Consider the following 12,789-nt stretch of genomic DNA (forward strand, 5'->3'; position numbering starts at 1 on the left):
TTGCCTGTTCCTTTTAGGGAAAAAAATATTAAGACATGTCTCCCAAGTAGCTGTATGATTCAGTCTTCACCGAGCGTTGAGAAATTAGTCAAGATTTAGGAGGAATAAATGTTAAATGACATGCTGACAAGCAACCAAACGACGAGCTCCCCACTAACATAACTCCTCCAAAAACTCCTGCCTAGCTTCTTCCCTTCCTCGTATAAATCAGCCCCCTCCCTCTCTCATCGTTAACTCAAAGCTCCTTTCAAAACTTGGAAAATGGAACATCTTCGAAAACAGCAGAAAGGAGTTTCAGCCAACAAGCAAAGCAAATACAAAGAGAGGATCACGAACAATAATATTATTAGCAAAAGCAAGTTTGTTGGGGTGAGACAAAGGCCTTCCGGGAAATGGGTAGCAGAGATCAAAGACACAACGCACAATATAAGGATGTCGCTCGGCACCTTCGAGACGGCCGAACAAGCTGCTCGAGCTTACGATGAAGCTGCTTTCCTTCTTCGTGGTTCCAACACTCGAACCAACTTTGCAACTCATATCTCCCCAGATTCACCTCTCTCTTTGAAAATAAAGAACCTGCTCCATCAGAAAAAGACTTCGAAACAACAGCCTTCAGCAGCCGCCACCGTTAAACCGGCGAATGCTAGAATTACTTCTACTTGTTGTCTCACTAATTTTAGTACGAAACATAGTACTGCTTCTTCTAGTGGCAAAGATCAAGGTCCTTCGATGGTTGGTGATGTATATATACCAGACTTAAGCAACTGCGTTGCGGGAGTTGAAGCAGGCAAGTTTCATTCTGATCACTCGTGGACGTTTCAAAGTACTACTGGGTTAGATCAGCTTCCATTACTTCAAGATAGGTTGTATTTTCCCAAACATGGTGGTAATAATTTGATGCCTGCAGATACAATTTCCCAAACATATGTAGAGCTTACAGAATTTGAAAGAATGAAGGTAGAAAGACAGATTTCAGCTTCGTTATATGAGATGAATGGAGTGAACGACTATGCATATGATGATGCTAGTGATCCCCTCTGGGATCTGTCCGATCTGTGTTACTTGTTCTGTCCAAGTTAATCACACTCTCTCTCTCTCTCTCTCTCTCTCTCAATGCAATGAGAATATGTTGAAAGAGATCGGCAGCTGTGTCTTTCATGTTTTCAAAATGATCTGGTGATTTTGAGAAGTGCTACCACTTGACGATGAAGAGAGGGTACTGAAATCTTAATTAATTCGAGAAGGTCGATATATAGTATTACATATATGCTGGTTGGATATGGTAGCTTTCACTACCTGACCAGTGAAGCTCTGTTTGTAGTCTTTAGTAATCCTATTGGCGGTTTTGATTGCTGTTCATAACATTCATTATAATAAGACGACATTTTTTGGGTCACCCAGGCTCGCTTGTTTTTTGGGAGTCTGGGACTTTGTGAATGGCTTACTGTTATAACTACAAGGCTATAATATGATATCAACAGACTTATCAACTTGTAAAAGTTAAGTAATTTTCTGTAAAAAATCCAAAATCAAAGTTGATAAGAGTTCCATCGTCAAAGTTGGTACTAGTGGCCCAACCACTCCGTGTTAAGAGATCAATAAACAGATCAGCTCTAAATTATTCGAACTAGTTTTGGAAAAAAAATTGGTAATTCTTAGTTTTATTTTGTTCGAATAGATTACTAATTTTAATGAAAGAAAGACTAAATATTAAAGATGAAAGAAGCAGAATTGTTTTTAATGTTAAAATCAGTTTCTTGAGTCTTTTTGGGCCGCAGGGAAAGAATATAGAAAATTCTCATGTACCGTTGTTCTATGTAACCGATGTGACAATTCTTATCAACCAGCTCCAGCACAAATCAAAAGAATGCAAGGGATGGGCATTATTCATTCCAAAAACTTGAATTTATGATCATGACATTAATGCTATAACAACTTTGATGCAATTGTGAGCTGAATATATCGCTCTTCCTGAAAGCATGGTGAGCTCAAAGTCATGCACATAGAGCTTCTTGTGCTCTTTAATTACATTCAAAAGAAGTTCCTGTAGTCCAACACAAGCAAAGCATGAGGTCGTAGTACTCATAGATGATAGATACTTGCTCATTATTCTTACTCAAACAGAAAGTCGATGCTGAACTGGCATTCATGGAGTTCCTTTGAAGGCACAAAAAGAGCAATAACTTAAATCAGAGTAAGTAGTTGAAGTGCAATAAAATGATTACAATACTTCTAAACTTCATTTCTGATCCATACCTAAAAAAATTTCACATCTCTTATGATTTGTTGTTAAAACCTGAATTTGGATTAAGATGATTTTATTTTCTTATTACTAAACTTGTACATCACTCCCTCAAGATTTTCAATCTAAAGGAAAAAAAGGAAAAAAAAAAAAAACATGAGCAAGAATAACGGTACTTTCCTTCTCTAATTTTGTTTTTTCTCCCTTTTCCTCTAAAGGTTGAAAGAAAAGTATAAATAAAAAAAAAAAAAAAACTTTCTCACGAGTATGGTAATTTGTTTTTACTTACTGTGAAACACAAATGCAAACTTTTTTCATTTAAAGGCCTCTCTCCTAAAAGGAAATATGAAAAATAGTTGTAGTTGTCTCCTTTCCTTTAAAAAATACACCGAATTAACTACCTTCACTCACTTGGGGATATGAGAGAGAGGGCTTCTTTCTATTCCCAGTTCCGAGTACAACCAGATATATTGCCTCTTTCCGTCTCTTCAGTAGCGCATTCTGTGAAAAACCATATTTCTTTCTCCCGTTCTCTCCCTCGCTTTGAGCTCCCATCTTTAGCTCTTTGAATCCACTAAGAGAATGGGAGACGCGAAGAAGCCCAAAGCCGGTGGCGTGTGGCCCACCGTGAAGCCCTTCGTCAATGGTGGAGCGTCTGGTATGCTCGCCACGTGTGTTATCCAACCCATCGATATGATCAAGGTCCGTCGAGTCGTGTATAGTTAGATACCCATATTTCGATTATCTGTTTTCATTGACATCCACTAAAAAGTTTCGATCTTTTCTTTGTTTTTTTTTGCCTGCAAATTGGATTTCTGTGATGGGTTTCAGATACGTGTTGCAATGCTTTTTCCTTTTTAGTTTTTTCCATGTTTTTTGGTTTTAATGCGTTTGAATAAAAGCGATTTTTTATGGTTTTTTGTCGGATTCGTGTAGGTGAGGATTCAGTTGGGTCAGGGATCGGCAGGCCAGGTTGCAAGGAACATGCTTAAGGAGGAGGGTTTTGGTGCCTTTTACAAGGTGTGGTTCTAGAAGAATTTGAACTCTACTCACAGAAAGTTTGAGCTTTGCTATTTTGTGATGCAGTTTATAAAGACATGCAAGTGTTTTGACGTGCTAAATTTAGTTTTTGTGTTTACAAGATCTACACCAAAAGATTGACATTTATTGTGTAGTGGAATATGAATTGAATCATAAATTGCAATAAGTTACAATACCAAAAGAGGCCGGCTCATGTGTCAAAAGGACTAGCCAATGATACAATTGGAGCTAATTGCAATTATTATAAAAAGCAAGAACTTCTCGCTCTCATAACAATGAGAGATCGCATCCACCACCTTCTTATATTTCTCAGCAATGTGGGATCCCCCGATGAGCTATGTACGATTTAGATTTTCTATTCATCACTTCAAGTCCTTGACGTCATTGTTGGGCCATTCCATCATAAGTGTTACAGCTCAAGTCCCACACTTTTGATTGAGTTTGGCTTTGATACCATTTGTAACAACCCAAAAAAAGCACAAATCATGTTTGGGCTGATACCCTAAAAGCACAGAACTAGCTGGTTGATTACATTGGTATGTGAATTTGCATAGGATGCTTGGTTAAATGTGGATTTATTAAAGACAAGTATGGTAATGACTAAGAAAGAAGCTGGAACAAGTGATGCTGATTAAGGCATACATGCATAGTGGTGTGATTTTTATTTGGCTCGGTTTATTTTGACTTGTTTGATTCAGATTGTAGCTGTGTAACGTCTCTTAAAATTTACCTCTCCCTCCTCCCCAATAAAGAAAGTAAACCAACAGATATATTTGTAGTTTGTCTAATTGCATTATTTTGAGCAGGGGCTATCTGCTGGACTTCTCAGACAAGCAACATATACCACAGCACGACTTGGATCGTTCAAGTAAGTGTTTGAAAACAGCCATTGTTGGACTAAAAACAACTTCATCCCAGCTAACTCTGAACTCAATTATTATTATTTTTTAAATATTCCGTGGTGTACTTTTCTTTCTTGGGATCTTTGTTTTTGTCCTTCTGGATCTTTCCAAGTGGGTTCAACTTAATTATACCTAATTTATTTATGTTATCTTCCCTATGATTGTAGTTTCCCTGGATCAAAATATTTCCTTTTGATTCCCTTAGGATTTTAACAAACAAAGCAATTGAGGCCAATGATGGGAAGCCCCTACCTCTATATCAGAAAGCGTTGTGTGGGCTTACTGCTGGTGCTATTGGAGCATGTGTTGGTAGTCCAGCAGATCTAGCACTTATCCGTATGCAGGCTGATGCCACTTTGCCTGAAGCCCAGCGCCGGCATTACAAAAATGCCTTCCATGCACTTTCTCGTATTGTTGCGGATGAGGGAATTTTGGCACTTTGGAAAGGTGCAGGCCCTACTGTAGTGAGAGCAATGGCATTGAACATGGGAATGCTTGCCTCATATGACCAAAGTGTTGAGTTTTTCAGGGATTCCCTTGGTTTTGGTGAAGCTTCCACAATATTAGGTAAGATTTCTATGCGATAATTATAGATATTTTTGTGGTAAAAATGTCTAATATTATTATTTGGCATTTTGAGATTCTTATGTATAATAGGATTGTGCACTGGTTTAGTTTTCTTTAGGAGCCAATATATGATAGGGTCTAAAATTGGGATATTTAAAGAAAAAGGAGGGGAGGAGAGAGGGGGGGGGGGGGGGGGGATTTTGATTAACCTCAGGAAGAATTGTTCAAGCATGCTTTTCAGTTTTCACTCCCACCATTAAGAGTGATGGGGGATACTCAATAGAGCTGTCATATACAAAGGATTGGGTCTGAACATGTGTCTTAGCTATGCCTATGTTCCAAATTGTAAGTTCTAATGAGACCGTGCACAATTACTCTCTCTAATGGTTGACCATTGTGTGTGCGCGGGTGTATCTGCACGGATGTGATTGTGGGTTGCATTTGCTAGCATAAACTTGCCATTTTTCTTTTGGCTAACATAATCATAATTATCATGCAACTAGAAAAGTTGCATTCTGTTCCATTTCACCTCTCATCTAGGCAGTGATGGTCTACGAGATCTTTTATGGGGAAGCGCTAGGGTGAATTAGCTTCTTACTTGCTGGTATATATTCTCAAACTAAAAAACTCATAAATTAGAAAATCTGAATCAAGCAGAAAAAGAATTTGCAGACCAATCAGATATTGATTCAGCTCTTACTAGTAGTTTGTCAAGGCTGGACTTTTTTTTTTTTTTTTTGGGGGGGGGGGGGGGGGGGGGGGTTAGTTTTATTGCTGATATACAGCAGATATTAAACTATTGGTTTCTACAGAAGCATTGTTAGGCATGACCTATGCAGTGGTTTATAATAAGGGTGGGTTGTTTGTTGGATCATTACTTTGAATCCTTTCCTTTATAGACCTGTCTTAGTTTGACTGGTTTTGCTCAAGTGGAATATGGAAGCTCTATGCTAAACGTGAGTTTTTAATAGATTAAGTCTTTTCTTAGTTGGTAGTGTTTACAATGATTTTCTAGAAGTCGATATTTGTTGACAAAGTTCTTTTTTAGCATATACCATTGGTAGCATGAGTTGGACTGTTTAAAAGATATCAGGAGTTAAGCGTAGTTTTGTTTTGAGCTGAATGTGAGAAGAAATAATTCTGAAATTCACACAAATCTTTACTAATACGGTAATACTCCAATTTGGGTTGTGACTAGAAACATCAATACAACTGACTTTTCTGGGTTAATAAGAAAAACCGTTACGCTAACAAACCCCATATGTTATCTGCTGTATAGGCCCAACTTGACGAGTAGCTGTATTCTGTTAAAGATCAGGCAATAGGTTGAATGGCATATCCAAGCATATTGATTGGCCATGATACGTTCTTCTTGAGAGCTGGGTTAGATAATTGTGACTAGTCTAGGTTTTGGATATTCCTTGATGCTTTAAAAACCATGCTTAATTTACATTATTAATTACTTGTTTTGTCCAAAAAAATATCAAATAGCATTTTTTGGTGTTAGCAACGATTTTATATCAGATTAAATTAAGAAAAAAAGGGGTAAAATTTAAGTGGCCATCTTAAGTATTTAGCCTGTGATTTTTTAGGTTCTTAGATTGAGATGTGTATACAATTCTTGGATGCTTTCTTTTTGTCATTGGAGGCACTGACTAAGTTCTTATTGCTGCTCTTTTCTTCTTAGGTGCTAGTACCGTTTCAGGTTTCTTTGCTGCAGCTTGCAGTTTACCCTTCGATTATGTCAAAACCCAGATTCAGAAGATGCAACCTGATGCTGAGGGGAAGCTTCCTTACTCTGGCTCTTTAGATTGTACAATGAAAACCTTGAAAACTGGAGGGCCTCTCAAGTTTTACACTGGGTTTCCAGTCTATTGTGTTAGAATTGCTCCCCATGTCATGGTACTCTCTCTCTCTCTCTCTCTGTGCGTCTGTGTGCGTGTACATGGGCATGCGTGCATGCATATATATGCCCATTGGGTTTTGAGTTCTATATTTTAGTCTTTTTCTTTCCTTTTTGTATAAATGAATGGAAAATTACCTCCGGCAACCTACTGATCAGCAGTTGGCTAAAGATTACGTATCCTCCAATATTGCCTACTGGTCTGGTATAATCTCTTTTATTTAGGTTCTGATTTTTGGATGTTTTCTCTTGTGCAGCTTACTTGGATTTTCCTCAACCAGATCCAAAAGCTGGAGAAATCCGCAGGGTTGTAGTTTCTCAGCTCGGCTCAGCTGGAGATTTAATAATGTAATTTTCTGCCGCATTGTTTTGGCTGAATTGACAGTTTAACACCCTCAAACGAAGTCGAACCAAATATTTATTTAGAAAATATCGGTTGAATTGAAGTAGGCTTCCACAACTTGATATTTCGCTTTGCCATGCATACAGCTCCGAATCTTTTCACTTGGAAATTTTGAGATGAAATGTGAAAGTAAAATAAAATGCTACTACAGAAACAGCATTTGCGGCTGGCTGTTCTATTTTTATATTATATGGAGAAACGTCTGATCTATTCCGGCCAAAGCTGAACTGGAAGAGTAGATCATTTTGATTTTCTTTGTAATTCGGGACAAGTACTACTGATGAATCAACAAAATGCATAGAGTTTCAATTAATGTTGTTCATACAGCTAGCTAGCGTGCGTGCGTACGTACGTACATTAACATATAATACAAAATGATGATCTTTATTATAGATCATCAGGGTGGTACGTTACGTAACAATTAATTAGAAATGGGACGTGCTGTACCTTGGTTGGGTATTTGTTTGAGAACTCCGTAGGATACCTCAGCGAAACCCATTAGGGTATCTAACTGCTTTGCGAGAGAGAGGGTGAGTTTGGCGGTGAGGAAATTATAACCGCAGTGCTGATGTGTGAACTTGTGAGCAGTCAACATCTCATTTGCAGAGTCGGCATAACGTCCTCCCTGCCAGCTCTGAAGTGCGCTTTTCATATGATTCCCCACAGTCACCAGATTGCTTAAGCAAATCCCGCTGGCTCTCTTAAATCCATCAACGTCGTTGATTGTCTTATAAAAGCTTCCAAAAGTGGATTGGAAAATGGCAAGCTCAGTTTGACTACAATCAATGGCTGTGCGTCCAAGGGCTTTAACATCCTCGTGGGAGCTTCGTCTAAATACTTGGTAGCACTTCTTGCAATAGAAAGGTATTGAGGTTTTGTAACACACATCTTTTATTAGTGCTGCATCTCCTTTCACAAACGTTAGGTGTGGTTCTGAAATGAGACCCAGAAAGATAGCTAGCACAAGCACCAGGAATAGTTTCCCCATAATTAATATTAAATTTATTAATTGCAAGAAAACCTGTGCGCAGGCATGCAATTAGAGTGTCATTACCTTAATACACTGATCAACGTAATAGAATTCGGAGAGCCTCTGAAGACTCGTGTATTCTTCTCGGTCTCATGCATGCATGAATAGAAAAGGTACTAGGATCAGAGGTTTTTATAGAGACAAGAAATTAATTATTAATTTCTGTTGGAATTACTAGCTAACATTATCTTGTACACCTTGTCGATCGGCTATAATTAGAAGACAGTCATAGAGAGAGAGAGAGAGAGAGAGAGAGAGAGAGGAGACCTATTCAATCTCAAGCCGCATGCCCTGAAACTGAGGAATTAGTTGGCCATATATGCATGTATACTATGATTAACAAACATCGATGGGGTCTAGAGGCCAGAGAATTTATTAACCATCATTTTCTCTAGTACGTACTTACTCTTAATTAATTATCAGTACCATCTACGAATGCAATTGACAGAGCCCCTCCTAAAATCTCGCTGCTCCATCTAGTTGTTTAGGACAAAATTAATAATTAGAAGATTGAGTACGTAATTTAAGCGGTCAACCATGCAAGGCGCATACATTTTTATCAACTCTCAATATTATTATTGCTTTTTTTTTTTTTTTTTTTTTGAACTTTTTGCGAGTTATTACCCACTCCACAGTGGAGCAGTTCCGAGCCGAAGGTTGAAGCAGTGGAGCAAGAATCTGATAGGGGATAGGAACAGAAATATTAGAGAGAAGACAATTGAGATCAAAAGGCTGCAGCGTTTTGAAAATGCGGGGAATGTGAGTCAAATAAAAGCCATACAAGCAGAGCTGAATTTTCTGTTGGATCAGGAGGACCTCAGATGGAAGCAACGAGCAAAGAAACACTGGCTGGCACAAGGAGATAGGAATTCAAAATTCTATCACGCTTGTGTAAAAGAACGGAAAAAGAAGAATAGTATCCAGGCAGTGGAGGACGGGGGGGCAGAATATTAACGGGCCAGGAAGAGGTTTCTAATGGGTTTGGGGTTTTCTTCTCCCAGATTTATACCAGTTCCGAGCCAACGAGAAGAGATATTGGGCGCTGTCTTTTTGGGATTCAGCGAAGGATAACCCCTGAAATGCAAGCAAAAATGAACAAACCTTTCTCCAAGGGCGAAGTAGAGAAGGCTTTGAAACATATGTCACCGTACAAATCTCCCGGTCCAGACGGATTCAGTGCGGGCTTCTATAAAGACAACTGGGAAATTGTAGGGGACGAGGTAAGCCATGTGGTCTTGGACTACCTGCGAACAGGGCGTATGGAAAAGGGGCTGAATCACACCTATATTGCTTTGGTGCCAAAGGTACACTCCCCCTCATCTTTGCATCATTTTAGACCTATTAGCTTGTGCAATGTGATTTATAAGCTGATTTCTAAAGTCCTAGCTAATAGATTAAAAGAAGTGCTTTCTAACTTAATATCCTGGAACCAAAGTGCCTTTATCCCCGAGAGACTAATATCGGATAATATTATGGTCGCATATGAACTACTCCACTCTATGAAGTCAAAACAGAAGGGGAGGGTAGGGAGTATGGCTTTGAAACTTGATATGTCGAAAGCATATGATCGGGTGGAGTGGGGTTTTTTGGAAGCCATGCTAAGCAAGTTGGGTTTTTCGGCAACTTGGACAGATCTGTTAATGGGCTGTGTGAAGTCGGTTAGCTTTTCAGTCTTAGTCAATGGTAGGCCAGGGGAGAAGATCTTACCAACGAGGGGGCTGAGGCAAGGGGATCCCTTGTCCCCTTACCTCTTTCTCATATGTGCTGAAGGCCTGTCTTCACTTCTACAAGCTTCCGAAGCAAGAGGACATATACATGGAGTAGCTGTTCACAGAGGGGGATTGAGGATAAACCACCTTCTTTTTGCCGACGATTGTGTAATATGGTGTAAGGCAAATGTGGAGGAGTGGGTTAGAGTAATGGAATTGCTGCTCCTGTACGAGAAAGCATCCGGGCAAACTCTTAACAAACAGAAAACCTCGATCTTTTTTAGTACAAACACAAGTGCTGAGGCAAAAGCTTACATTCTCCAAGTAGCTGCAGGAGTCTCTTCGGACGATTACAACAAGTACCTGGGCTTGCCTACTTTTGTGGGCAGGTCAAAAACCAATACTTTCTGTAGCCTTAAAGAGAAGATTTGGAAGAAGATCCACAGCTGGAAAAATGGTTTTCTCTCAACGGCTGGAAAAGAAGTACTCATAAAAAGTGTCTTGCAAGCAATCCCGACGTATACCATGAGTATCTTCAAACTCCCAAGGAAGCTCCTGAAAGATATAGAAATGATGCTTGCAAATTTCTGGTGGTGTCATAATAAGGAGGGTAGGGGTGTCCATTGGCGAAGTTGGGAGAGGTTAGGACTTTCAAAAGAAAGAGGGGGTTTGGGTTTCCGTGAGATGAGCTGCTTTAATCGAGCCTTGTTAGCAAAGCAAATCTGGAGATTTATTAAGCAACCTTCCTCCTTAGTGGCTCAACTCTTCAAAGCAAAATATTTCAGAAATTCTCAGCTGATGGATGCAAGACTTAGACCAGGATCCTCTTATATTTGGCAAGGTCTATTTTCAGTTATAGATCTAGTAAGGAAAGGAATGGTGTGGCGCGTTGGAAATGGAAGATCGATCAAAATTTGGAAGGATAAATGGATCCCAAAAGTCAATACTTTTCAGATTCAAACTGTCCCAAACAGCATCCCAGCCGAATCTACAGTTGATAGCCTTATTGATGCAACAAGTTGCAGCTGGAAAAAAGAGATAATTAAGGAGGTCTTCATCCCTGAAGAAGCTGATATTATTTGCAGCCTCCCAATTAGCTTATGGGGGATGAGTGACATGGTGATATGGGGCTTCTAAAAAAAAGGGGTATTTTCGGTTAAGAGTGCTTATTTTGTGGACTTGGCGTCAAAACAGCAAGCTATGGGGGAGTACTCGGGTGCATATCAGTCAATATCTCCATGGAAATCTGTGTGGAAGTTGGGGGTTGTGGGGAAGGTCAAATTCTTCATATGGAAAGCCATTTCAAACCTTCTACCTACAAAGGGTAATCTGTATAAAAGGAAGAGTACCGAAAACCCAATGTGCCCGGTATGTAATAAGGATGAAGAAACGGTTCTGCACAGCCTATGGGAGTGTGGGGCAGCCAGGGACGTATGGGGAGAAAGGGATACTCGAGTATCAAAGTGGGGCAAGGTCTTTGCTAACTTTTCAGAGTTATGGAAGGAGTGGGGTTGTAAACTTAATGAAGGGGGCCTTGAACTGGTTTCTGTAATATGTTATAGACTATGGATTAGAAGAAATGATCTGATTTTTAGAAATGCTTTCTGTGGTCCAAAACACCTCATTAAAGCAGCTTGTTCGGATATTACAGATTTTGCTATGGCAGTTGAGGAGCTTAGGGAAGGTCCAGAGATGAGACTCCTTCCAGCCAGTGAGAGGGGTGACCGAGACTCTATTAGCATGTGGAAACCTCCATCGGGAACAAGGCTAAAGGTGAATTTTGATGCCAGCTTTATCCAATCGGTACAGAAAGTGGGGCTGGGCATTGTGGTACGTGACTCAGAAGGGGATCCAATCACGATGGTAGCTGGTCAAAGGGAGTTAGTACACACAGCCTATCTAGCAGAAGGGTATGCACTATCAAGAGCTCTATCCTTGTGTGCAGATCTTGGAATAGTTGAAGCAGATTTTGAAGGTGACGCAAAGCTGATCATTGATGCAGTTTTAGACCCAGGACCTGATTCATCGTGGTATGGGCAGCTGGTGGAAGACCTGAAGAGGGAACTGGCATCAAAGCCAAACTGGCGTCTTATGCATGTTAGAAGGGGGGGGAACCGGGTTGCTCATGTACTGGCAAAGTTAGCTTTGCCTTTGGATTCTGAAACCGTATGGATGGAGGATGGACCGAGTGTGGCCATGCCTTACATTGCTGCGGACAAACAATGTTTTATGTGATTTCGATATGATATTTTTCTTTTCAAAAAAAAAAAAATATTATTATTGCTCGACCAAAAATTATAACAAAAATGATAAGAATTACATAAGAGCTAGCAAAAATTGGAAGACAAAAATAAAAAAAGCCAACAGCAGTCCCATGAAAAGAGGTCCACTGGGCTAACTCGTAAGCATTGGTGGATCTAAAAAGAGCAGGCTGAAGTTTGCCTAATTCTTTACGAAAATCCCTACCAAAATTAATCATTCAATCGTAACTGCACGGACTAAAAATAGAATCAAAATCGTTACTCCAGAATGGATGGCTGGTTATTATGGTACGATCTCTCCACTAATTCTATATTTCCCAACGCCAACACAATCACTGCGTCTCATCCTCTTATTTCTTCCCCACGTCTTCGTAGATTCCAACTCTTCCCTCCCCTCTCGTTCTCTTGTACCGGCTCGCTACTAGGTTTTCAATTCGTAATTCGATTCTATAATGGTTCAAAGTGACTAGTTGGGCGTGGTGGAAGAAATGAAGTGTTTGATGGCCTCGTGTGCAACAGCAGAATTTGGAAGGAATTGGCAGTTTTGTTGAGTATTGTGTAATAAGGCCTGTCGCGTGTGTTTCATGTGTGGTGTCGTTTTGGGTTCAGGATATATAAATAGAATGCTGCGGTTTAGTTTAATGAATAAGTGCATTGTGTAAATAATGTGTAAAAAGATGCTGTATGAAATAATGAGACTATAAAATCATAAGAGAAAGGAAAGAAGCACT

At 39.7% G+C, this 12,789-nt stretch overlaps 2 protein-coding genes across 2 annotated transcripts; both read left to right on the forward strand.

The window, feature by feature from the left end:
* On the forward strand, positions 1 to 1,915 carry LOC122295132 (ethylene-responsive transcription factor ERN1-like). Its single transcript, XM_043104194.1, has one exon. The coding sequence runs from the start codon at positions 262 to 264 to the stop codon at positions 1,078 to 1,080; it is 819 nt and encodes a 272-aa protein (XP_042960128.1). The 5' UTR covers positions 1 to 261; the 3' UTR covers positions 1,081 to 1,915.
* A 696-nt stretch (positions 1,916 to 2,611) lies between these two features.
* Positions 2,612 to 7,101, forward strand: LOC122295131 (mitochondrial dicarboxylate/tricarboxylate transporter DTC). The gene is made up of 6 exons (XM_043104193.1): positions 2,612 to 2,944; positions 3,179 to 3,262; positions 4,090 to 4,151; positions 4,391 to 4,752; positions 6,440 to 6,654; positions 6,913 to 7,101. Exons 1-6 carry the CDS (start codon positions 2,825 to 2,827, stop codon positions 6,967 to 6,969), a joined length of 900 nt encoding a protein of 299 aa, XP_042960127.1. The 5' UTR covers positions 2,612 to 2,824; the 3' UTR covers positions 6,970 to 7,101.
* The last annotated feature ends 5,688 nt before the right edge of the window (positions 7,102 to 12,789 follow it).

This window comes from Carya illinoinensis, chromosome 14 (genome assembly GCF_018687715.1).
Source record: "Carya illinoinensis cultivar Pawnee chromosome 14, C.illinoinensisPawnee_v1, whole genome shotgun sequence".
NCBI classification, from domain to species: Eukaryota; Viridiplantae; Streptophyta; class Magnoliopsida; order Fagales; family Juglandaceae; genus Carya; species Carya illinoinensis.

Bases quoted from the DNA above. Each gene is read 5' to 3' on its own strand.
- LOC122295132 (XM_043104194.1), top strand. From the start codon at position 262: ATGGAACATCTTCGAAAACAGCAGAAAGGAGTTTCAGCCAACAAGCAA.
- LOC122295131 (XM_043104193.1), top strand. From the start codon at position 2,825: ATGGGAGACGCGAAGAAGCCCAAAGCCGGTGGCGTGTGGCCCACCGTG. The intron at 4,152-4,390 runs GTAAGTGTTTGA...TGATTCCCTTAG, and splicing joins GCACGACTTGGATCGTTCAA to GATTTTAACAAACAAAGCAA. The intron at 6,655-6,912 runs GTACTCTCTCTC...TCTCTTGTGCAG, and splicing joins GAATTGCTCCCCATGTCATG to CTTACTTGGATTTTCCTCAA.